This window comes from Cetorhinus maximus, chromosome 2 (assembly GCF_964194155.1).
Source record: "Cetorhinus maximus chromosome 2, sCetMax3.hap1.1, whole genome shotgun sequence".
Classification (NCBI taxonomy): Eukaryota; Metazoa; Chordata; class Chondrichthyes; order Lamniformes; family Cetorhinidae; genus Cetorhinus; species Cetorhinus maximus.
Window position 1 is genome coordinate 33,221,489 of NC_135880.1, and position 27,476 is coordinate 33,248,964.

At 40.5% G+C, this 27,476-nt stretch overlaps 1 protein-coding gene across 5 annotated transcripts in view; it reads left to right on the plus strand.

Moving 5' to 3' along the window:
• Positions 1-27,476, plus strand: part of erbin (erbb2 interacting protein) — a 322,194-nt gene that overhangs the window by 256,120 nt on the left and 38,598 nt on the right. For 4 of the 5 annotated variants that reach the window (XM_078562777.1, XM_078562787.1, XM_078562771.1 and 1 more), the window contains exons 15-20: positions 3,593-3,714; positions 10,366-10,539; positions 12,203-12,388; positions 15,924-16,038; positions 22,400-22,574; positions 24,345-25,959. In XM_078562777.1, coding sequence (XP_078418903.1) covers positions 3,593-3,714; positions 10,366-10,539; positions 12,203-12,388; positions 15,924-16,038; positions 22,400-22,574; positions 24,345-25,959 — 2,387 coding nt within the window. The remainder of the gene's footprint in view (positions 1-3,592; positions 3,715-10,365; positions 10,540-12,202; positions 12,389-15,923; positions 16,039-22,399; positions 22,575-24,344; positions 25,960-27,476) is intronic. The other variant, XM_078562807.1, reaches the window with a different exon arrangement.

The following is a 27,476-nucleotide window of genomic DNA, read 5'->3' on the forward strand; positions in this document are numbered from 1 at the left end:
GACAGGACATTGAGAGAGTGGTTAGCAAAGCTTATGGGATCTTGGCTTCATTAATAGAGACATTGATACAAAAGCAGAGAGGTTATGCTGAACTTATATTAAGTTCTGGTTGGCCCCCAATGAGAGTATTGCATCCAATTCTGGTGGTTACGCTTGAGGGAAATGTGAAGGTCCTTGAGAGGGTGTAGAGGAGTTCCAGGGATGTTGGGGGATTTTGTTACAAGGTTGGTTTGGATAGGCTGGGGTTCTTCTCCTTGGAGCAAAGGTGATTGAGGGCAGATTTGATAGAGGTGTACAAGCTTATGACAGGCTTAGATCAGGCAGGCAAGGCAAGGCAAAACTGTTCCCATTAACTGATGGTACAAGGACTAGTGGACACAGATTTAAGGGTTTGGGCAAGAAATGCAGGGGAATATGAGAAAAATCGTCTTTATGCATTGAATGGTAATGCCCTGGAACCCGCTGCCCACAAGGGTGGTAGAAGCAGAAACAATTGATGAGTTCAAAAGGAAATTCTTTGGGAACTTGAAGGAAGAAAACTTGCAGGGCTGCAGGGAAAGAGCGGTGGAATCGGACTGACCGGGTTCCTCCATGGGGCGTTATCATGAACTCAATGGCCGAATGCCTCCTCCTGTGCTATAAATGGCTCTGACTCTGATTTTCAAGACCATGTTGTCACAGAAGTTCAATTTTTTTTTTAATTCATTCACACGATGAGTTTCACTAGCTGAGCCAGCATTTATTGCCCATCCGTAGTTGCCTTTGAGAAGGTGGTGGTGAGCTGCCTTCCTGAACCACTGCAGCCCATGTGGTGTGGGTATACCCACAGTGCTGTTAGGAAAGGAGTTCCAGGATTTTTTACCCTGCAACAGTGAAGGAACGGCGATATATTTCCAAGGCAGGATGGTGAGTGACTTGGAGGAGAGCTTCCAGGTGGTGGTGTTCCCATCTATCTGCTGCCCTTGTCCTTCTGATAGACGTGGGTTTGGAAGGCACTGTCGAAAGAGCCTTGTTGAATTCCTGCAGTGCATCTTGTAGATGGTACACATTGCTGTCATTGTGCGTCAGTGGTGGAGGGAGTGAATGTTTGTGGACGTGGCGCCAATCAAGTGGGCTGCTTTGTCCTGGACAGAGTCCAGCTTTTTGAGTGTTGTGGGAGCTGCACTCAGCCGGGCAAGTGGGGAGTATTCCATCACACTCCTGATTTGTGCCTTGCAGATGATGGACAGGCTTTGTGGAATCAGGGGGTGAGTTACTTGTCACAGGATTTCTAGCCTCTGACCTACTCTTGTAGCCACAGTGTTTATATGGTGAGTCCAGTTCAGTTTCTGGTCAATGATAACCCCCCAGGATGTTGATAGTGAGGTAATCAGTAATGGTAATACCATTGAATGTCAAGGGGTGATGGTTAGATTCACCCTTGTTGGAGATGGTCATTGCCCAGCACTTGTGTGGCGCGAATGTTACATGCCACTTGTCAGCCCAAGCCTGGATATTGTCCAGGCCCTGCTACATTTGGACATGGACTGCTTCAGTATCTGAGGAGTCACGAATGATGCTGAACAATGTGCAATCATCAGCGAACATCCCCACTTCTAACCTTATGATGGAAGGATGGTCATTGATGAAGCAGCTGAAGATGGTTGGGCCAAGGACACTAACCTGAGGAACTCCTGCAGTGATGTCCTGGAGCTGAGATGACTGACCTCCAACAACCACAACCATCTTCCTTTATGCTAGGTATGATTCCAACAAGCAGAGAGTTTCCCCCCCGATTCCCATTGACTCCAGTTTTGCTAGGGCTCCTTGATGCCACACTCAGTCAAATGCAGCCTTGATGTCAAGGGCAGTCACTCTCACCTCACCTCACCTTATAATGCATTATTCCTATCCCTGACTAAAGTTCTAACCTGATTAGATGCAGAATAAAATTACCTTTATCCTGTTCCATTTATTCTGGAAAGAGGACTGCACATTTCCATTATTCACACCAGCCATCTTTGTGGCATGTGTGTTAACTGGAAATTTGTATTAAATTGGACCCTGGAGACCTACTGGTACATTGGGTTACACAATAAGCTTTTTGCTCTGACTTGGCTGTTGCTATACATTACTTGATGCTTAAAAATAAATGAAGCGCATGGAATGGGAAAGATTCCATATATCTCCACTAACATCCCTTACCTCTGATCACAAAGAAAACTTAAAATAATTTATGAACACCTATTATTAACACAGCCCAAACTCATTTCATATGAAGCTTGTAGTAAAGAAGCTTGGGTGCCAAAGCTGAAAGATAATGTATTAATCCATTGCAGATGTTAAAATATTATGTGGGGTTACATGTCACGTTGCAGAGAGAGCCTTTTCAAGCCTCCCTCTAAGCTCCAGGACTGTTTGACTAATGGTTTTCACTTTTGAAAAGCATGTTAAAATCCCAAAGGCACTTGATGCAGAAATAAGTACCTCCACAAAAATCATCTTTACATTTCATAAAAGCAATGTTGCATTGTTACAACAGCTCCTATGGTAGAATTTGGGTGACAGCCAATTAGTGCTAATTTCATTGTACTTCAATCAACTTTTCTTTTTGAAAGGGAATTTCTTAGGTTTCGTATAAAAGTCAGTTTGCAGATTTGAAGAGTTTTCAGCTGATGAAAAACAAAAAAGTGCAACACTTAATTCTGTTTACTAATGTTTAAATTATTAAAACAGTTTAGCTCAATGCTATGTACCATTCGTATTAATGATTTCGATGAAAAGACAGAATAATGTATCAAAGTTTGCTGATTGTACCAAACTAGGTAGGAGGGTAAGCTGTGGGGAGGACACCAAGAAGCTGCAAAGAGATAGAGACAGGTTAAGTGAGGGGGCAACAAGATGGCAAATGGAGTATAACGTAGGGAAGTGTGAAGTTATTCACTTTGGTCGTAAGAATAGAAAAGCAGAATTTTTTTAACAGGTGTGAAACTTGTAAATGTTGATATTCAAAGAGACTTGGGTGTGCTTGTATGAGGAATGCAGAAAGTTCGCATGCAGATGCGGTAAGTAATGGGAAGGCAAATAGCATGTTGGCCTTTATTGCAAGAGGATTGGAGTATAAGAATAAAGAAGTCTTGCTGAAATTATACAGGGTTTTGGTGAGACCACATCTGGAGTACTGTGTGCAGTTTTGGTTTCCACATTTAAGAAAGGATATACTTGCATTGGAGGCAGTAAAGTGAAGGCTCACTAGATTGGTCCCTTGAATGAGGGGGTTGTCCTCTGAGGTTAGGCTAACTAAATTGGGCTTGTATTCTCTGGAGTTTAGAAAAATGAAAGGCGATCTCATTGAAACCTACAACATTCTGCTTTGCTCAAGGTGGACTCTTTGTTTAAACTTGTGGCGCAACGGTAGCGCGTCTGACTCCAGATCAGAAGGTTGCGTGTTCAAATCATGTCAGGCTCAAAAAGCTTTACTGCTCAAGTGGCAAAATGATTACAGATATAAAAACGGGGCTTTGTTTAAACTGATAGTTATGTGTTCCAGCAAAAATGTACAGTTTGCTATAAAGGATTTCTAATGGGAAACTGTATTCTATTGCTTTATTAGTGTTGTTTATCTCGGATAATGAAAGTTTCAATCCTTCGCTGTGGGAAGAACAAAGGAAGCAGCGTGCTCAAGTGGCTTTTGAATGTGATGAGGACAAGGATGAAAGAGAGGCACCACCAAGGGTGAGTTCAATAACTAGTCAAATTGACGGCACTTTAAAGTCACATATAACATTAGGTGTTCAAAAGTTAGCTTTTTCATGTTAACCTTAACCACATTGATAGCACACTTTCAGAACCGGAAGATCCTGGACTTGAGCCCAAGGTCAGGGCCTGAGTACATTACCAACACTCTCGTGCAATACTGAAGGAGCACTGCATTGTCATAGATGGAACATTAAAACAGGGTCTTCTCTACTTGTTCCATGTATTTAAATGGATGTCAAATAGAGTTTATTAAATAGTTAATGTCACTTTTTAAAATACAGATAATTTGCCCTAGGCAACCAATGCCACGTGAAAGCAGATTGGTCATTGTCCTCATTGCTGCTTGCAGGGTTTGGGTGGCAGAGAATTGTTGCTGCATTTGGTTACAAAAGTCATTGCATGCCAAACTATTAATTATATAAATTTTTTGAGATGCCATGTCCCAGGTGCTATGCAAATGCAAATATTTTGCTGAACTGAATTGTGGATATTGACTGCAAAGTCAATGATGTGTGTGTTAGTGCTCACTTCAATTAATTAGCAGTCAGAAACCCTGAGTCATTCATATTAATTTTTCAAACTTTGATAAAAGGAAGTAATTATTTTGCTCCCATTAAACTTTTTAATTGGATAATTTTTTTGCCTTTTGCAAAATCTAATATTGCTGTCGTTGTGACAAGTGCTTTTAAAAAGGGAGGGTTGCCATCAATATCATTTAAATACCAGGAAAAAAATTATTGAGCAATAGAATGCTGTCACATACTTGAACTCTGGAGCATGACATTATGAATTGGGAGACTTAGCTTAACGCCTTCCTGTACAGAGAAAGGAGCATTGCAACAGACATTGTTTTCAGGCTGCCCTTTGCAGTTGGCAGGGTGGTGGGTAGGTGGGGGAGGAGTGGGCACCAGGATAGACAATAGCAATAGCTTACCTTAAACACTCAAGTTACATTTAACATTTATTCATTCCTTAGATGTCAAAGTATTTTGCTTAGAGTTAAAGTAACAAGACTTTATGTTTTTAACCAATACTTAAAGCATGGAAAAGTAATACGATTACTCTTGTGAAATTTATTTTAAAAGTGATCAATAAGTGGGGAAAAAGTCCTGAAAGCTTTCAGTCCAAGTAATACTAGATGAACTTGCATGATAACTTAGGGCCTAACTTTGTGTTAGCTGGTAAATGCCCAGTTGTGGATAAGCATTGTTTCGAAAGCTGTGTTTTGATTAAAAAAAATATTAAATTCATTTCCTGTTGTATTTAAAATTGTTTATTGGGATAAGTTTGCTCGAGAGATTGACAAGTAAGCAATAACTTATAATTAGTGGAAGAGCGCAGTTCCCTTTTTTGCGCAATGTGCTCTTTCTACTCAGTGACTCATCAGTTACTTCCTATGTGATTTAGAGCTGCTGAGCCTACAAGAACTATAGCATCACCATGTGGACACATTTATTGTTGTAACAAATCCACGACAAGAATACTGCCAAAGCTCTGTACTTTACAGCCCTTACTGTTATGCTTTAGAAATAATTATTTTGAAAATGCAGCCTGATGTCTGGAACATGGCTTGTGTGGAAACCATTAATTCAGAAAGAGGTCCTTTAGTTCCCCTATGGGTAACATTTGACTGCCGTTATACTGGAAAATGTTCATGCCACGTGCACATTTGCAATTTTCCTAATCCATTCTGGAAAAAGTAACATTATTGAGAATGGTGTTTACCACAATATTTTGCAAAGCAAAAACGTTGGAAACACTGGTAACTTTCTCTGAACACGGCTCTAATTATTTAATGCTCCAGCTGACAAACCTGATCCCTATTTTAAATTTGTTTTTTATCTGCATCTCTGGTTACTTTAAGCATTGGTTGTACTTGAATGTCTACTTGTACCTTCTCAAATGAGTCTTGTACAGAAATGAACTGGTGTTCAATTGAGAATTTTGGAATGCAAACAAACTAAAACTGTGCAGTTCTTAGTAGACTGAACTTTCAACAATTGTATGTAGTTTTGGTTACCAAGACATAAGGAGAATAGTTAAGGTCTAGGCACGTTGCATCCATGAGATTGCAAATAATTGAGTTATGAGGAAAAATGGGGCTCAATAACTTTGAAGGTAAACAACGTAAAGGAAACTTTATAGAGGAATACAAGTTAATAAAAGGTTTCAATGATGTTAGTCTGAATAACGGTTATCCATAATAGTGGCAGAAATTTGTTAAGGGAGAATTTAGAGAAGGGAAAATTAACGATGTCAATGCCCTACACTGCTTTACAGCCAATTATATATTTCTAAAATGTAGTCACTTGTAGGTAATTGTGGCAGTCAAGTTCCCACAAGCTGCAATGAGATAAATTACCAGATCTGTTTTGGGTGGTCATAGAATCGTCGACTCAGAATAATACAGTACAGAATGAGACTATTTAGCCCGTTGCTAAGAATTGCCCAATTAATCCCAGTCCTCTTATCTTTGCCCATGGCCCTAGAATGATATAGCAAAGCAGGAGTCATTTGGCCCATTGAGTTTGTGCTGGCTTGTTGGTAGAGCCACCCAATTAATCCCACTTCCCTGCTGTTTCCTCATGACCCTATGCTTCATTTCCAGTAAATTATTTATCCAGTTCTCTTTTAAAGGCTACGATTGAATCTGCTTCCACACACACTTTCAGGCAGTGCATTCCAGATCACAGCAACATGAAAAAGAATCCTTGTTGTTTCTGGTTCTTTTGCTAATCACCTTAAATCTGTGTCCTCTCTCTCTGATTATAACACTTCTGTCACTGGAAACTGTCCTTCCTTTATTTACTGTATCAAAACTATTTATAACATTGGACACATCTGTCAAATCTCCTGAACCTTCTCTGCTGGAAGGAGAACAACCCCAGCTTCTCCAGTCTCTCCACATAACTGAAGTCCCCCATTCCACATACCATTCTAGTAAATCCCTTCTGTACCCTCTGATGCCTTGTCAGTCTTCATGAAGTATGGTTCCCTGAACTGAACACACTACACTAGCTGAGACCTAATCAGTGTTTTATAAAAGTTTAACATAATGTCCTCTATTTGTGCTCTATTCCTCTATTACCATAAATATTGGGTATTAAGTTGGGGAGGGGAGAGAGAGGGGGGCAGAACCCAGGGGAGTCATTGAACTGTTGGAAAAGGGGTCAAGAGCTGTCACCAAATAAAACAAATATAGAGCTATTTGAAAGAAAGCTACAACAGCAATTTGTATTTATTTAGCACCTTTAACATAATAAAACATCCCGAGGTGCTTCACAGGAGCGTTATCAACTAGATCACCATAGACCCAGTTTTGGTGGAAAGGGATAAAATAGTGTCCTGTTTGGAAGAATATGATGCCAGGCCTTGCAAATGATTTTTAAAATTTTGCCAGTTGATTTCTTGATGTGCCTGAGGACAGTTCCAGAGGTGTGTAACAGGCAACACTTTGCTTTTGGATTTTGCTTAAAAAAAAACAAACTGCTGATAACTTTAAAAAATATATTTGTATTAACAGCAGCCTTGGTAATTTTAGAAATTTGAATGTTAAGAGCAGTAATAGTTAGAAAGATCACCTTGTTTATGAATACAAGTGGTGGGAGGGTGTTCTTCAGATAACTCTGCAAGCCTATTTCCTAATAGCATAGGGTCATCATCAGCTGCTATCCCGTGATTCGAGGATGATGTCTACTTGGTTGCAAGTTTTTGCCATGGATCTTCATGCGGCTGAACAGGCCAATTCTTGTCCCACAGATCTTTGGGCACATGGGACAGGGCATCCAACAAGGTCATAGGATCCAGGGTGCAGGATTTGCTTCCTTTTCTTTCCTTCTCTGCTGCCGCTCTGCCTTGTCATTAATGCATAGGGACTCGAAGCAAGATGCCGATTGATGAGCAAGTTATCACCCATCTGAATGACTGGTAGCAAACTCCTCCCAGTTATTAATGTCAAAGCTGCTGCACTTCAAGGAGGACTTCGGAGTGTCTTGGAAGTGTTTTCTTTATCTTTCCCTAGAACATTGGCCATTTGAGAGTTAAGAGAACAGGACCAGGCGGTGGATGTGTTTTTCCCAGCGCAATGTCCAATCCATCATTGATTTTGCAGGAGATTTGCTTATGTATTTGTGGACTTGGCTTCAAGAAGGACACGGGCCTTTGTTTAATGGTCCTCCCATTGGATCTTGAGAATCTCAGTGGAGGCATTGCTGATGGAATTTCTCTAGTGTTCTAATACAGCACCGGTACACAGTCCAGGTCTTGCTGCATTACAGGAATGTGGTGACGATATGCACTAGGGTTTCTGTTGACTTGTGCAGATATTTGTTGACAGGCATTCGCTGCCATAGTTTGTAGAAGGCTGAGTTGGTGCACCTAATCTGTTGGATCTCATCAATGGTGGCCTTTTGACAGAGGAACACCAAGGAATGGGAGGTGATCAACATATTCCAGAGTGTCTCCTTCAACATATATGGGAGGTGGAATATTTGGCTGACCAGTTGTGGGCTGATAATGAGTTTTGTTTTGGCAACATTCAAGGATAGGCCAAGTTTTTTGTATGCAAAATTGAAGGGATCAAGAGTAGTTTGCAAATCTGGTGCAGAATGGGCAATGACACTGCAGTCATCTGCAAACTGTAGATCATGTATGTCCGTGGAGTTCAGTTTAATTTGGGCACAGAGGCAACCAAGGTTAAAGAGTTTTCCATTTAGAGGGTATTTAATACTGACAGCAGAGGGCAGGTGATCCTTGAAGGTGCTCACATAGCCTTGCTTGACCCTAGTCCGGATTTTGAAAGCATCCGTTTCAGATCTCCCACTTGAGACAGTTGCATTCATATCGCTGTGAAGCAATTGCAGGTTGTAATGAAGTTTCTTGGGCACCAAAAACTTTGGAGCACAATCTACAGAGCCTGTCTATTTACTGAGTCAAATGGCCAGGTCGATGAATACAATGAAATGTTCCTGGTGTTCTCCACGTTTTTCTTGCATTTGTCTAGCAGCAAAGGCCATGTCAGAAGTTCTTCTGCAAGGTCTATCATCACAATGTGTCTCTGGGAGGATTTCCTCAGCCATAGAGAGTGGGTTATTTAGGGGCCTGCGTGTCAGGATTTTCTCTGCTGTGGACAAGAGGGAAATACCTCGATAGTTTCCACATGGTTAATCTCCCTTCGCGAAGATAGTTACACTTGTCGCATTCTTGAAGCCTGGAAGGCATGTGCTGCCATTGTTGATTCATGTTTGGTAAGTTGTTCTTTCCAGTGTTGATGGATAGCATTGTTATCATTAAGAAACGAAAGACCATCCTGCGAGTGATGAGGATTTTGTCAGTTTGACCTTGATCCCAGTACAGATGTCCAACAACCTTTATGCATCACAAAAACAAAAATAAAAATACCTGGAAAGACTCAGCAGGCCTGACAGCATCTGCAGACAGGAATACAGTTAACGTTTCGAGTCCGTATGACTCTTCAACTTTAACCTTTATGCATCTGTCACCGGTATACAGAATCTTGACTAGTGACTCCCAGGTTCACAGCCCTGCCCCCATCACCAGCCCTCCATCGCCTCAGGACTTCACAAATGGACCTTGGTAGAAGCTTGCGCGTTACTTTATTTAATATGAGGACCTTCAGGTGCCAACATTGTCCTCACAATCAGATATTGGTGACATGTCAAACCATGCTGAATGGGACCACTTTGTCGCTGCTGCCTTCTTTGCCCTTCACAGCCATTGAGAAACACAGTCTTACTTCACTGGTTCTGCCGTTGAGGACATTTTGGAATGCACTTTCTCTGGCATCTCCCAATGACCTTGTTCCTATTAGTGACCCTGCCACGAGAGCCCCCGATGGCATTGTTCAAAGGATTATCAGAACACACAAGCCTCTCCACTGCATCAAGGCGATCCACAGAGAAATTTAGGGTGGGTATAGCTGGAAAAGCAACAGAAAACTTATCAGAAGTTTCCCCAGTTTTGGACAGTGAGATGACAGTGTGTCTAACTGATAACACTATCCAAAAGCGATTTGAAAGTGTTGCTTTTAAAGAAGCCGTAGTACAATGAAATGCTTGTGATGAATTGATTTTTGACTGTATGAAAGCTATACTGTATCCCCATTTCAAGAACATTTTTGTGACATTGAAAAGTAGATGTAAAGAAGTGCTCTTATGTAAAAATTTAAAGATTTGCTTTTAAGTAGTTTATCAAATTTACTAGCGAATCGTGTCCACAATAGCTTAAAGAATTGTGTTCGTGTTTATTTGGCTGTTTTTGTTTTAGTTGTTATAGGAGATTGAATAGTCTCAGAGTCCTATGTATTCATATGCATCAGGATAATGGCAAGTCAACATTCACATGTAGCTTGTACCATTGGCTGTGTTTGTATATAGAGAGTGCAAGAGGAGCTAAGATAAGTTTAATTAAGATCCTAATTTGACCAATGAATAGTCCAGTTGTTATCTAGTATGCAGAACAGAAACAGCTGTCCAATAAAGCATCTACATGTTTGTTTGAAGCATACTGAGCTTCAGGAAAATTGTTGACCAACTTGCCTGTGCTGCTGCAGAGCCAATAAGGTACCAATGGCACTACCAATTTATTACTCTTTTTGTTCATGTATAGGAAGGTAACTTGAAAAGGTACCCAACGCCATATCCTGATGAGCTCAAAAACATGGTTAAAACGGCGCAGAGTGTGGTACATAGATTAAAAGATGATGGAACATCAGATGATTCTGGAACTGAAATGAAGCAGAATGATGACCGATCAGTCACAACGAAAAATTCTGGTGTAGAGGTGAGAAAATGCTAAATCACAGCTCTAGAAGTTGCAATGTAAATAGATCTTTATGTAGCTTGGTCAACAGCCTATTTATGGATTACCGTGGATTGTGACATATAAGAGTACCCCATTTTTCAGCCCCAAAAAATCATGTTTTGCATATACTTGCTTATACAAGTCGACACCCTACCCCCAGCCCACCCCCTCCACCAACACTTTTCAGTCACAACTTTCTATATTCATATTAGTGGTGAGCCTCAATTTTTCGCCCCACAACTGATGTTTTACCTACCAATACCTCATAACTGGGTGCAAGGGATCAAGCAGGCTGTGTTGCTAAGATGCACAGGAGTTTAAGATGCGTCCACACAGAGCAGAACCCCACGTGGCGAATGACAAAGATGGCAACCATTCATACCCATGCTAACGGTTCACTTTTATACTTGACATAGATGTTGATTTTTCAGGACTTCAATGGTTGACTTATAAGCCGAGATCTGTGGCATTTTAACTGAGAAAACTCTTGTAAATGTAGATAAGCTTTTAGATGCTCTTATATAAAAGTATATACAACACAGGTCTGTGTCATATTTGAGCTCAGTGAAGCTTTTTGTAGTTCTGACTTCAAAGACAGTAAAAGAATTTGACCAAGCGACCAATTTTAACAATCAGCCTGTGTGTTAACAGGGGTCTTGTGGTGTAGTGGTAGCACTCCCACCTCTGAGCCAGAAGCTCTGGGTTCAAGTTGCACTCCGGGACTTGATGGAGCATTCGTAACATGATCAGATAGATTGATTATCAATCTGTAAATCTTCCAATAGGCCTATGCCAGGAGGTAAGAGTGGGAGAGTCTCTTGTCAGCCAGAACCTGCAGAAGGGAATAACAAAACACTGCTGTACCATGGACCGACACTTGGAAGTCCATGGTCACCAACGTCCTCTTAGGGGATGGTACCTGAAGAGACAAGAGTGCGTTAACCTTCCTATCAGAAAATAAAGACAAATTCTCCTTTTCGTTGTCTTTCTCCAAAAGATGTAACACCAACTTTCTGGTTGTCAGATTTAAAAAAAAAACTAATTTCTATATGTATTGCTTGACTTTTGTTTATCTAACAACATGTTGATGGGATTGAAAATGCATTTGCACTTGTACAGAAGAAATTCTTTTAAAGGAGCTAACATTTCCTTCCATTTGGATTTTTCGTTGTTGTTGAGTTTGTCACCTCATCTCAAAACATATAAACACCTGGTTGGAGGGGGTGGCAGGGGAACCTTGGCTCCCAAATTTCTTTTTGGTAAAAATGCATTTAGAACTATATTCTCTAAATTTGATTGGATTGCGTCATTCACAAGAAGTTTTTCCTGACGTTATTAGAGCCTTTTCTTTATTAGTCTTCAGTTTGAATGATTTTTGTGTACTTTAAGAATTGAGGTAGTGCTTCAATAGAAGTTTTAAGTTGCACAAACAAGTTATTACTCCTACCTGTACCAAAATGCAGCTGGTACTTTATTAATACTAATCTTCTGTTCCTTTAGAAGTAGTTTTTACAAAAGACATATTTGGATAAAACTGCTGTGCTTGTATTTCAATGTCCTGCATTGCAAGAAATATAAAACTGACTTAATCACTAACGACCTGCACCTAGTTACAAGGAAAATATCCATACTGTATTCTTAGGTAACAGAGTGTACTATAGAATGCATTAAATCATCAGAAAATGTTGAATTGAATATGGTGGAAAACTGCACCAAGCAAAACATTGAGGAAGACCTGAGTGACAATGTGGAAAATACCCAAAAAAATGCAGTTGTGGATGATGCTGAGGATATAAGCACAGCTGCCAACGATGAAGATGCACTTGAGGTATATCAGTAACTGTTGTTATCAGTGTTCACATTGTTGTTACTAAATTATTTTCTGAAAATTAAGAACAAAATGATTTTGTACAAATTTTAAAACTATGCTAATACCAGGTCATAGTCAAGCTATTCTGATTTTCGTTTTCTCTTGACAATACTGGTGAGGTGAGAGTGACTGCCCTTGACATCAAGGCAACATTTGACCGAGTGTGGCATCAAAGAGCCCATGCAAAACTGTGGTCAATGGGAATTGGGGGAAACTCTCCACTGGTTAGAGCTATAACGAGCACAAAAGAAGTTGGATGTGGCTGTTGGAGGTCAATAATCTCAGTTCCAGGACATCACTGCAAGATTTCCTCAGAGTAGTGTCCTGGGCCCAACAGTCTTCAGCTGCTGCATCAATGACCTTCCTTCCATCATGAGGTTAGAAGTGGGGATGTTTGCTGATGATTGCACAATGCTCAGCGCCATTTGCGACTCCTCAGATACTGAAGCAGTCCATGTCCAAATGAAGCAAGACCTGGACAATATCCAGGCTTGGACTGGCAAGTAACATTCGCGCCACGCAAGTGACCATCTCCAACAAGAGAGAATCTTATTATCACCCCTTGACATTCAATGGCATTACCATCACTGAATTCCCCACTATCAACATCCTGGGGGTTACCATTGACCAGAAACTGAACTGGACTAGCCATATAAATACTGTGGCTACAAAAGCAGGTCAGAGCCTAGGAATCCTGTAGCGAGTAACTCACCTCCTGACTCCCCAAGGGCTCTCCACTGCCTACAAGGCACAAGTCAGGAGTGTAATGGAATACTCCCACTTGCCTGGGTCAGTGCAGCTCCAACAACACTCAAGCTTGACACTAAAAGACAGAGCAGCCTGTTTGATTGGCACCCCATCTTCAAACATTCACTGCCACCGGCGGCAGCAGTGTGTACTAGCTACAAGATGCACTGCAGGCACTCACCAAGCCTCATTTGACAGCACCTTTCAAACCCATCACTACTACCATCTAGAAGGACAAGGGCAGCAAATGCATGGGAACACCACCACCTGGAAGTTCTCCTCCATCTTGACTTAGAAATATATCATTGTACCTTCAATGTAGCTGGGTCAAAATCCTGGAACTCCTCCCTATAACAGTACTGTGGATGTACCTACTTCAGCTGGACTGCATGGACTGCAGCGGTTCAAAAAGGTAGCTTCCCAGCACCTTCTCATGGGCAATTAGGGATGGGCAATAAATGTTGGCCCAGCCAGCAACACACTCATCCCATGAACAAATTTTTAAAAAATTGTTCCTTTGCCATTTACTGTTACACCTCACATAGCCAGGTGGTGAAGGATAAAACTGCAGCATACTCTCTATACACCCTTAAATCTTTTTTTAGACAGCGGCACATTACATTTCGTGTACCTCCAACCATTCTTGCAGCCTGCTTCTACATATGTGAACAAAGGTGAACACCCAAATAATGCGCAACCCATGAATGCAATTAACCCCCAATTGATTTACAATTAACATTTTTACAGTCTTTTTCTTAGTTTAGTTTTCTCTCGTTTATTTACTGATACTGTTTTGCTCACTTTGGCTGTCTGATTTTGCTTGCTTCTGCATTTGTCGTGAAGTTAGCACCTTTATTACAACGGTACTTCTTTAAATCCCATCACATGTCATTCCATCCTTCCATTGTCACCCCTCTCATACCATGCCTGTCTATTCCTTTCATTTTTAAAAAAAATTACTGTTTCATGGGATGTGGGTGTCACTGGCTAGGCCGGCGTTTATTGCCATTCCTAATTGCCCTTGAGAGGGTGGTGGTCAGCCTTGAACCACTGCAGTCCATGTGTTGCAGGCACACCCACAGTGCTGTTGGGAAGGAAGTAAATTATCTCCAACCCATGCCATTTTCCTATGCCGTCCCCATCCTTCATTCCACACCCCCTAGACTGTTTCAGCCCCGTATACCATGTCACCCGCTTCCCGACCCCATCCTCTTTCTGCTGCCGTACCCCCTACCTTGTGTGCTGTCTTCCACTTCCCCCATGCCATTTCCTCCCACCCCATTGTGGTCAACCTGTTACTGCAGCATCTTGTGGTAGATTTTAAACTTTATATAAAACTGATGTGCGCTTTGCTGATATTGTTTTTGTGTTCCTCCTCTCTCAGATGAATTTACAACTCAATTAATATACAAATTGTGATGCACAGATGGTCAGGAGCAGCATTATAGTGCATTGTTTAACCAAAAACCCTATTGATTTTTAAAGGCTCTAGGCTTTATTTATAACTGAGGAGGCAAGATGTTGCATCTTCCTCATAACACATGCATCAATGTTTAGTTAAATTGATATGCAAGCAAAAAGGTGATGAGGATAAATACACATGAATCAGATTTCTTTGATTGAACTTTATTTCTGTGCTTAAACATTCTTAGTGAAGAAAAAGAGAGAATCTGAATTTATACAACAGCTTTACTTCGTTTAGACATTTCAAATTGTTTCACAGGCAATGAATAATTGCATTTCAAAATTCAGTGTCATGTATTGTGCACAACAAAGCCCCACAAGCAGCAGTATGATAAACTGCCAGTTGTTATGTTTGGTGGAGTTGTTTGTGGGATAAATGTTGGCCAGGAAACGAGGAAAGCTTCTCTCTGTTCCTCAACTAATATCATAGCACCCGTTTTGTCTACATGAACAAGTGGACAGATCCACAGTTAAGTATATGATCTGAAAGATATTAAACTAAGAAAAGTTGGGAACAAAGGTGCTGTACGATTCTGCAGTCTTAGCAGAACACGTTTCTTGTATTTTTGCTCATCTCTGAGGCTGCAAATTCAAACATAATTGGCATGATCTGATTTGAAATGTGACTCTATACAGGTTACTGGCGAATTTAATAATTAATATCAATGCATAATTTAGACGATTTTGAGAGTTAAAATATAGTCAAATAGCAAGATTGTTTCAGAAATGTTGAGATTTTAGCACTTTAAAAACTGTGCTCTTGTATCAAGGGGAATTTTGTATTAGATTATGCAGCAACTGTTCTTTCAGAATAAGGAGCGCTACAGAGATTGAATCACTGCTGTCCCACAATCCAAAAAGATGGACTTCTATATGAAGCTAAAGGATGTGCAAGGAAATATCATTTGAACAGCAGCCAGTCTAATAAATCAACTGATCCCAAGATGCTCTAAGAATGTAAAATTGTTCTAAGTCATGTGGCTTGCTTTCAATGAATTTGAAAGAAGCTGTTATAAAGGTGGATTCAGTGGATCAATGTACCCCCTTGTGTGGAGCTCCAGACAGACCAGGTGATCTAAAATTTCCGTTGATCTTAACCAGTATGGATCAATAGCTTTAGGAGTTGCTAAAATGGGGAAAGGAAAGCCTTTTGTATTTTTTTAGAAAGTCAAAGTTGAAAATGTGAAATGCATCCTATGGTTTTCTGTGTGCTTTAGAAATTATTTTTTGGTCTGTATGGCATTTAACCAGCTTTCCCTCCCTTCTCATCCTGGTTTGATAGGATACTGAAAACACTTCTTCAGACGAGGAGATGAAGATGGCAGAATTAAGGCCACCCTTGATTAAGATACCAATCACTCAACCAAAAGTTGTTGCACTGAGTAAAGAGAAAAGAGGTTGGTTAAATTAAATTAAATATTGATAAATCTGTCAGAATCTGTTGGTTGTGGTTAAGACATGGAAGAGCCTTTGTCAATATTTTAGAAAATGTTATTGCTCACTTTCGTCTGCAGCTACGTGGGTGCATTAAAAATGTATTTTATGCACTTCAATCAAGGACAGATATAGGAAGTTAGTTTTTATAAATACGGTATGCTGTTAAGATCAATTGGCTTCACTTTTGGTTCATCTCTAATATTCTGTGTGTGCTTCAAGCAATTTGGATGGCTGCTTTGATTTCTGATTTTTCATATGCATCTTGATCTAACTGATAAGTTGGAGAGCATGGCAAGAACATAATAAGCGTCGAAAAGGAATCAAATTAGATATACTTAAAAAGAACAAACTTGAACGTATATAGTACCTCTCATGTTCTTGGGAAGCCCTAAAGAGCCAATTAACTACTTTTGAAGAGTATGCTAACAACCACATTGGTCTACAGCAAAGTTCCAGTTGATGGTATTGATTGACACCTACATAACTATGTCCATAGAGCTTTGGCTTAAAGGCTGAAAGATTGCACCTCCAATAATGTAGTATTTCCTAAATAACAGCCTAGGTAATCTGATGAAGTAGGTCTTGAACTAATGACTGTCTTACTCACAGGTGACACTGTGAGTCACTGTTAATTAACTAACACTGAGCTAATTAAACTTGATCGTTTCAGTGGTTCTCTTGAACTCATAAGTTTTACTTAATTGTCAATACTGTTTTTCTCGAAGAAATACTCTCTGGCTGTCCATAGCCTGGTGTATACTTCTAATGCAGGAGAGCAGATTCATGTTAAATTATGCCCACAACATGTTAGTTGTTGCCAATGGCTCTTTGTGTTATAGCATATTGATGATCACCTTTGGCAACATTTTAACTTTCCAGAAAGCACAAAAAATTAACTTCTTATAAGCATTTGCCATTTGTTTGAGATGGAGAAAGAGGGAATATTAAATGAGCTCTAGTTTTTGTAAATAAAAACAAAGTGCTGAAAATATTCAGATCTGGAGAGAGTGAGTTCACATTTTCAGGTCAATGACCTTTCATCAGAACTGTGTTTTCATTTAGAGCTTTGCTTCTCTACCATGTTCAAAAAAAAAAGTTGGGTCTTACTGCACTTGGTTGAATGAGATAATTGGTAAAACTATATTAAAGAGTTATTGAGCTAAACCATGTGAGTGAGCTGAATCAACACAGTTTAACTAGAGTTTGCTACTGTGCGCTGATTTTCCATGTACACATTCAACTCCATATTCCTTTTTACATTGTTCATTCATGGGTTATGGATGTTGCTGTAAAGGCCTGTATTTTTTGCCCATACCTAATTGCCCTTGAGAAAGTGGTGGTGAACCACTGCCTTGAATACAACTGAGTGGCTTGCTGGACCATTTGAGGGCAGGTATTAGGTAGCCATGTTGCTGTGGCCTGAAGTCATCTGAAGGGCCAGCCTGTTTTATTTTCTTCCCTTAACAACATTAGTGAACCAGTTGAGTTTTTAAAACAATCCTAAAGGAATAAAGGACTTAAGAGCAGCAGTAGGCCATTCGGCCCTTTGAGCCTGCTCTGCCATTTGATAAGATCATTGTGGTCTCAACTCCACATTCCTTTCTGCCCCCCCATAACCCTTGAACCCCTTGTCTATCAAAAATCTATCTAACTCAGCCTTGAATAAATTTAATGACCCAGCCTCCATTGCTTTTAGGTCAATTAATTTAGAATTCATAAATTCTACTACTGTACTAATAAGCTTTACAACTGTTAGTAAACCTTGCTACTATTAATAAACCTTACAATTATTGTCCAGCAAGACCTGGACAATTTTCAGTCTAGGGCTGATAAGTGGCAAGTAACATTCGCATTAGACAAGTGTGAGGCAATGACCATCTCCAAAAAGAGAGAATCTAACCATCACCCTTTGACATACAATGGCATTACCATTGCTGAATCCCCAAATATCAACATCCTGGGGGTTACCATTGACCAGAAACTGAACTGGACAGCCATGTAAATACTGTGGCAACAAAAGCAGGTCAGAGGCTGGGAATTCTGCGGCAAGTAACTCGCCTCCTAACTCCCCAAAGTCTGTCCACCTTCTACAAGGCGCCAGTCAGGAGTGTAATACCTGGATGAATGCAGCTCCAAAAATACTCAAGAAGCTCGACACCATTCAGGACAAAGCAGCTCACTTGATTGGCACCTCATCCACCATAATAAATATTTACTCCCTCCACCACTGACACACGGTAGCAGTAGTGTGTACCATCTACAAGATGCACTGAAGCAACTCACCAAGGCTCCTTTAACAGCATCTTCCAAACCTGTGACCTCTACCACCTAGAAGGACAAGGACAACAGATGCATGGGAACACCACAACCTGCCCTCCAAGTCACACACCACCATGACTTGGAACTATATCGCCATTCCTTTACTGTCGCTGGGTCTAAATCCTGGAATTCCCTTTCCAACAGCACTGTGTATGTACCTACACCACATGGACTACAGTGGCTCCAGAAGGCAGCTCCCACCCAACCTCTAGAGCAATTAGGGATGACAATAAATGCTAGCCTAACCAGTGACATCCACATCCTATGAACGAATATTAAAAAAAAACCCCAAGTTTCAGAAGAGAAACAAGGAAAAAATACTCACCAGTCAATCATTTTTACCTGTCGCCCTGTGACATCACACTTTGAGTTCCTCAGAACGCTGTCGGTTTGCTCTGGAGCCACAGACTGGCCTAGCTCTTTTAACTGATCTGCTGCTGTGTCTCTCCGTGCTCTTTCAAACGTTGTCCATATGGCTTCATGGTCACCATTACCGAGGCTAGATTTTAAAAAAAATTTCAGATTTACTTATTTGACTGAATCCATTTCATAAATTACCCTTTTTGGATTTGAAATCATGTCTTCAGATTATTAGACACCGCCTCTGAATTACGATTAGTGCAACCACTATGTCACCACACCGAGCTTGTACGGTGGCTCACTGATGTCATCAGCTCTCAGGTTCTTTTCTAATATAAGGAAAAAATCATAATTGTATCATAATTATTTAACTTCCTTTTATAATAATAATGGGATTCCCTCTCCTAAGCAAGATTATACAGTTCACTTTTTTCCACTTCTGGTATTGTTTGCCAGGGTACTAAGATCCATTTGCATTTTAATTGGGTTTCCCCTCAACATTTTCTTCATCAGGTGCAATTTTGCACATTGACCCTAGGGGCATTGAAGATTTAATGTGCTGTAGAGATGCATTAATTCCAAGTTTGGATTCATTCTTTCCCAGCTTTAATTACTGATTCCATCAGGTGTACCCTTTTAAATTGCATATATGTGTTAACTAAGAGGTAAATTCCTTTTGTTCTGCTTTATGAACAAAACTATCTCATATGCATCTTATTGATTTACAGTTGAACTGAATGACTAGAAACATTGTTGTAGAATCAATGCAATGTCTAAAATGCTTTTAGAAATTGCACCAGTAGCATGTGTTTAAGCATCTTTAATGTCGTAAAGGATCCTAAAGCACTTCACAGGAGCGTTATCAGATGCAAGAAAACAAGAAATAGGAGCAGAAGTAGACCATACTGCCTGTCAAACCTGGTCCTTTATCCAAAATGATCATGGCTAATCTTGGGCTATATCTCCACTTAACATGCCAGCTCCCCGGATCTCTTGATTGCCTGAGAGACCAAAGACCTGTCTATCCCAGCCTTAAGTGTGTTCAATGGTGCAGCATCCACAACCCTCTGGATAAAGAATTCCAAAAACTCACAGCTCTTTGAGTACAGTAATTACTCCTCATCACAGTCCTGAATGATGGCCCCTTATCTAGTGAGTGTGCCCCCGACCCCCACTTCTCCCCACATTTTAGATTCCCCGACCAGCAGAAACAATCTCTCGGCGTCTATCCTATCAAGCCCCTTCAGAACATTGTATGTTTCAATGAGGTCACATCTCATTCCTCTAAATTCCAGAAAATATAATCCCAGTTTACGCAGCTTCACATCGTAGGAGAGCTACCTCATCCCAGGAACTAATTTTTGTGATAGTTCACTGTACCACCTCCAATGCAAGCATATCCTCCTTTAAAAATGGAGAACAAAACTGCACACAGTACTTCACATGTGGTCTCACCAAAGCCCTGTACAAATGTAGCAAGACTCCTTTGTTCCTGTACTCCAGTCCCCTTTCAGTAAAGGCCAACGTGCCATTTGCCTCCCTAATTGCATGCTGTACCTGCATGTTAACTTTCTGCATTCCTTGTATGAGCACACCAAGTCTCTTTGAACATCAACATTTACAAGTTTCACACCCTTTAAAATTATTCGACTTTTTATTCTTCTGACCAAAGTGAATAACTTCACACTTCCCCACATTTGACACTGTGAGACATAAGGACATATTGGGACAGGTGACAGAAGCAGGTTTTAAGGAACACCTTGGAGGTGGGCAAGGCAGAGAGGGTTGGGGAGGGGTTTCTAGAGTTTGGGGCCTCAACAGCTAAAGACATGGCTGCCAGTGGAGGGGTGAAATCAAACAGAGGATGCACAAGAAGCTAGAATTGGAGCAATGTCAGCACTGGGAGGGTTTTAGGGCTAGAGGAGGTTATGGATATGGGAGGGACGATGCCCCTGGAACAAGTTGAATCCGAGGATGAAAATTTTAAAATTGATGTGGTGCTGAACTTGGAACCAGCATTAGTCAGTGAGCACAGGGGTGGTGTAATGCTTGGTCCGAGACAGGATACAGGTAACTATATTTTGCATGAGTTACAGTTAATGGGGAGTGGAAGTCACATGAATATTGGACTACTGAGTTTGAAGATGATAAAAGCATGGATGAGGGTTTCAGATGGGCTGAGGCAGGGCCAGAGACAGGCAATATTACAAAGTTAGTGTGTAGCAATGTGCTTGAAATATTGTGCTGATCAATGGTGAGGCCACCTCAAAAACCAGCCCACAAAGACTTAGTAACCTCCATGGTGTGGATTTCCCCTTTCCTAGTGTTAATTTGTATTTGGCATCATGTCAAAGGATCTCCAGGCCTCCTCCAATAGTAATGTTATCAAGCAATTTAAGCAACCAATCACATTGATGAATTCTCTTGGACCACAATCTAGGAAAAAATGCACTGACTCATTCACTTTTATACAAATTTGCATGGAATAAAATAACAATTGAGACATGCATGAAGAGCTGAAGTTTCATAAATGTTAAAATTTATAAGTTTAAAAAATAGGAATTTTAACACCCTGGAAGTATTTGTTATTACACAAATATTGAGTTGCAGACATTAGTTACTGTAAATAGTGTTTTTGGTGAGTTTAGACAGTGAGTGAAACTGCTGGTATAAAAGTAAACCCAGCAGCTTATGCAAACCTTAAAACGCTTTACACGTTTGGGATCATGCATATGATTTTTGAATATAACCTTGGGCAAAATTTTGCCCTTGGCAGGTGTTCGGCACCGTACAGCAATTTCAAGCTGGTGGGCCAATTAAGGCTCGCCCAGCGTAAAACGCGAGCGGCAGCACTCAGCACTGCCTGTGTGGGCGAGGGGAGGAGGGCGAGCGGGCCAAGCATGAACTTCGCACACATGTGCGAGTGAGTGCTTCATAATCTCCCTGAGGCACAGAGCTGCCTCGGAGATGAAGCACTGTTTAAAAAAATAAATAAAAATGTAATAAAACATGTCCCCTCATGTGACTGTGTCACATGAGCAGGGGCATGTTATTAATTCAATTGTAAAACTTATATTTTATTTTTATTTGTTTTTGGAAACCTCATCCTACCAGTGGATGACGTTTCCAAAAAAAAGGCTGCTTGGCCTTTTGGCCTGCCCGCCAACCATTAGGTTGGACGGGCAGTGAAAAATTTAGGTTAATTGAATTTAATGGCCTTAACAGGCCTTTTAATTGTCGGTGGGCACGTTGCTGACCGGACTATCGCGTGACTCGGCTGATGTCAACGCGCATCGTTTCATGCTTGAGCGGGTTGGGTGCCTGCCCACCAAGTGAAAAGTTCTGCCCCTAAAGTTTGTTTGATCTTGTAGTTTGAGATTATCAAGACATCATCTTTACATAAGCAACCATCTTTCCTAAAAGCGGTGCCTTACATTGGTTTACGGTTCAGTTTTTTTTGTATCTAACCCTATTCTTTGACGCATGAGCCTTGGGTGAGGTGTTCAAGTGGACTAGGAAAACCATCTTGCCCAGGTTACAGGAACCTGACAGTTCCATTAAATCCAAGATCATAAGAGTGTATTTCTTTTGTCTGTGTTTGTGTGTAACTTATCCAATTGTATTTCTCCTCTCTCAAAAAAGATGATGCCGATTCCTTATTTGAGGAGATAATTCCAAACAGTAATCAGAACAACAGTAATTGCTCGTCGCCATCCAGGATATCGGATACAGTTTCCTTCAACACAGGAAGTAGCCAGGAGACCTTGCAGTCAACCCCCGACAAAGATGCTAAAACTGCCATCCCACTTCTTAAAAGGTAAAACCCATTGTTCTGTTAAGAGAAATTACCCTCTACTTGCTGGCATAATGAAAGCAAGATTGGATGGCATATTCAAGAATGACGTACACCTTTCTACCAAATGGATTTTCAATTTGTATGAATTATCAGAAGTGAGGAAATTATGCAAATTTTTTTAAAAGAGATCTTTATATAAGAAATTGCCCCGGCAGATGAGTATGCTAACGAGTCATTTAATGCCTATTTGCTGTTTTTATAATTTCTTTTAAACTTACATATTTTCCATTTAATGCAATTACCAAGTCTGTCAAAGTTTATACTTGTACTGCATGCACAAGAAAAAGAAACTTACATGGCATAATTATTGTAATGATTGAACAGCCTCGCCTTGCCATGCGAACATGATAACCTCATTCAAAAGTAAGTGAGGACTTGGCGCGGTTCTCTTCTGCATCCTGGGAGCAAGGTTAAATTGTGGGCTCTCGCATCAAGGTTGCAAGCAATGGCTCTTGTCCATGTGATTTCTTAACCAGCCCCCTTTTCTGGGGTTAGGTTTACGTTAACCTAATCCTAGTTCATCAAAATTTATTCCTGTTCTTTCAAATAATGAAGTAGACCATCCTGAAGATAGATCCTCAACCCCTTTGATGATCAGCTTTTTAAAAAAAAAACTTTTTGAAGTAATGTTGTGTAAAGTCAAATGTTGGCAACTTAGTTTTATCATTTAACAATGGTTATTCTTACAACTTTGTAAAAATTAGCTACAGACTTAATGTATTATAAGTGAATCTATACTGCAAGGTGTAAACAGAGTGGGTTAATCTCCAGTAGGGCATTAGGGACTAATTTTGGAGTAGGTCTTAAAGCTTTGTGGCACATAAAGGATGATGAACATTGCACCATTTTGTATTTTGACTTTGTTCTGGAGAAACCTAAGGTTTGCAGAGGTAATCTGCAGAGGTACAGATTCAAATAGTATAATTTTTTCATGCCATATGAACTGAGAAATTAAATATATTGGTTTCCCTAGTGCTAAATGTTTTTCTTAGCTTGTGCAAACTATCTTGACAGCATTAAGGGTTGCAGTTTTAGAATGGCAATTTATATTGTGCTTTAAATGTAATAAACATCTCAAGGTGCTGTAACATTACCTATCACCGTAGACATCGGAAATTTGCTATTCAAGAAATTCTAATTTCAATACAGAACTTGCATTCATACAGTTTAACAGCTTCATCCTTCAAGCTATCCATCATTTTTTTTATTCCATCAATGGCAGAGCCAGCATTTGTTACCCATCCCTGATCACCCTTGAACCAATTGGTTTGCTAGGCCATTTCAAGGGACATCTAAAATTTGATCACATTGCTGTGGGCCTGGAGTCACATGTATGCCAGACCAGGTAAGGATGGCAGATTTATTTCCCTCCAGGACATTAGTAAACCAGATGGGTTTTTACAAAAATCAATGGTAATTTCATGGTCACCATTACTGAGACTAGCTTTATATTCGAGGTTTATTTCTTGATTTTAAATTCCACCAGCTGCCATGATGGGATTTGAACCCATTTCGCCAGGACATTATCCTGGGCTGCTGGATTAATAGTGGTGACATTACCACTACTCCACCATCCCCCTGTTACAATTATGTGGTTTATCCATTGTTGCTTGTCACTGTGAAATGTGATGATCTATCTGTAACAAAAAGCTTTCTGCTACTGAAACTGGCTGTTTTCATTTTTGTTACTGTTTGTTATTGTTTTTAAAGTGTTTTTAATATTGTTTGCAGGAACAATCGAGGTGAGCTTCGTGAAACATCTCCACTTCTTCAAAATGGAACAAGATCTAGCACACCACTTCAGGGCATTGTGAAAACTCGTGAGATTGATTCAACCATTGATTCTCCTGCAGGGAACAAAGAAGCCATTAAATTGTCTGAATTTGAATTCAATGTTGAGGAGAAACTAGGTCTCCTGGAGAGGGAGATTGATTTGAATAGTAATACACAGCAATACCAGAAATTGTTCAAGATTGGTGTGAATAAGAATGAGCTTGCCACAGAGGATGTGGTTCAGAGATTAGATGCAGGAACCAAATGTAAAAGTAGTGTTGATGGAGGGATGAATGTATTTGAACAATCATCAGAAAATATTTTGAAAGGTAATCCAAAAGAAATCTCAGAGCGTTTAAAGAATGGAAATGAAGTACCTAATGATTTGCCTCAAAATCAAATAAATGGACGGCCGGAGGAAATTAAACAATATCAATTCCACACTGAAGCAGAGCAACAAAATTTACCTGGTACGTTTTCAAATGTTGATGCTGCTATCTCTAGGAGCACTGAAGAGCTATCTCCACATAGGGAGTGTTCTCAAGGACCAGTTGTCAAATCACACAGTATAACACACATTGAAACAGGGGGGTTAAAACTTTATGATATCAATGACAATGGACCACATGAGCAAAATTTAATGGTAAGGGCGCCACCTATAGCTGGACAGGGACAAAATATAATCCGCAGTAAGTCCGCCAGTCTTCTGAGTGACCAGTCGTTACAACCATTTACTGGAAATTCTGCGTCATCGTCAGATCTTATATCATGCAAAAAGGCAGTGTACACATTTGATCAAAACTTCAACCCTCAAGGCATCACTTTAAAGAAAGGAGCTATCGCTGTTGCACAGATGCCTCCAGTACCTCAGTACAATGTCCAGTACAGCAGCAGTGGAATAACCAAAGAGAATGTGTGGCCACAGAGGCAAGCGTTTCAAACAGAACAAGTTAATATAGGATCCCATCACCTTCAGAGGTCTGAGACACTTGACAATGCCAATTACGTAAAGCATTCTGCAAACATGAACTTCTCTAATCGCAATAATGCCCAATCCAACATGACTTACAACATGCAGCCAAGGGTTGGAACTCGACAAGTGGAAATGTGGGGTTGCCCTCCAGGTGAGAGATTGATTCAGGCCAGTCAGAGGTCCACCTTGCAGAGACAGAGCAGTGTTTCATCTACTTCCTCTGTTACTCTTCCTGAAGCCCACCACTGTAGGCGAGTTCCAGTATCTGAGGCAGACTATATGACTTACAGGGATTTACATACACTTGGAAGAGGGCCCCAGGTAGTTCAGGGCTCACAAAGACCTCTATCTGCAAGGACTTATAGTGTTGATGGTCCATCTGCATCTAGGCCTCATAGTGCAAGGCCACATGTAACTGAAGTTCCAGAGAGAACAATGTCTATCAGCGATTTCAATTACTCACGGACTAGTCCAACTAAAAGACCCAATGTGAGGGTGAAATCTGAACATTCACTTCTGGATGCACAGGGGACCAACAAGGTGCCACCTGATTGGAGGGAGCAGGTGTTACGTCACATTGAAGCCAAAAAGTTAGAAAAGGTATGTGTACTCTTTTAATTGCTTTAGTCCAACCTTCATATGTTAGATGAAAAAAAAATCAACGATTAGACTATTATCAGTTACCTAAACAATAATATTGCATGTTAACGCTACTGAAACATTTACAGGTATAATTGCAAGCTTTGTGCATTGTGATAATAACCTAAAGATTCTCATTTACTTATTCACCTCTCCGCCTTTTCTAATATCTGATTCATTTGTATCAAACATTTGATAGTTGTTTAGTGTATACAGATTTGGTGCAGGTTTAACACACGTGGTTTTTAATAGTTGAAAGTTTTCAAAAACAATCCTAAAATTGCAGTATTCATTTTAAAATAGATGAGCTGCTTTCTTGAGCAGTTTTTTTCCATAGTTATCTTTTTGCCTTTGAATCAAGTGCGTAAGTATGAGATGGGTATTGATGTTGTTGGGTTTTCAGTAGATTGTATACCAGAAATTGTCTGCAACTTGCAAAAACCACATTTTAGTACATGTCTGTTTACTTGCAAACAAGGCCTTATCATCCATGAACTTTTGCGGATGATTGCATCTGCATTGTGGCTTTAACAGAAATATAGCTGAAGGGTGATGAAGCCTCTCTATACAACTATAACTTCTGCCACTTGTTCCACTCAAACCGCCATGGTGGTGGTGCTTGTCCCAGACTCCTCTAGCATCTTCTCCTTTTGAGCATCTCACTTTGTTCTACCTCTTGCCTGACATTTAAAATCCTCATCTTGTATTGCCCACCCAAGTACCATGCCAATTTTCTTAGGGATAGCTTCACTGCGTCCCTTCCCTAGACTCTGCATTGATCGACGACTTATCCTCAGTGATTTCAACCTCCAACTCAACTCATCATGATCTGACTGTTCTGAGTTCACTGCTCTCCTTCACTTTCTTAATCCCTCCATCCATATAAACTCCCCTGCATGTTCATGGCTACCCCCTTGACCTTGCCATCTCACCTGGCCTCACTACTTCCATAATGTCAGTCACAGATAAAGCTAACCATGGCCATGTTCTTGTATCGCTCTCCCCCCATATCTTTCCCCCTCCAAGTTCTCTACCCTACTGTGCCCATCCCTGGAAAAAAAACTCCCAGTTCACTTACAACTGCACATTTAAAATACCAACTGTCTAGCCTTTGGCCCTCCATGCACCACAACCTTTCTGCAATTACTGATTTGCTCAACCATGTGCTCACCTCTAGCTTTTGATGCCTTAGTCCCCATTAAAATAATTACACTCTCTCACCCTGGTCATCCCCCTGGCACTGCTTCATCTTCACTCCCTTATGTTCACGAGTCACAGACTTGAACGTACCGGACAGAAACATGGTTTAGCCATTCATTACCAAATCTGGCCTGACCCCACACACCACTGTTGTAACACAAAAGCAAAATCCTGCAGATGCTGGCAATCTGAAATAAAAACAGCATATGCTGGAAATACTCAACAGGCCTGGCAGCATCAGTGGGTAGACAAACAATTAACCTTTCAGGTCAGTGACC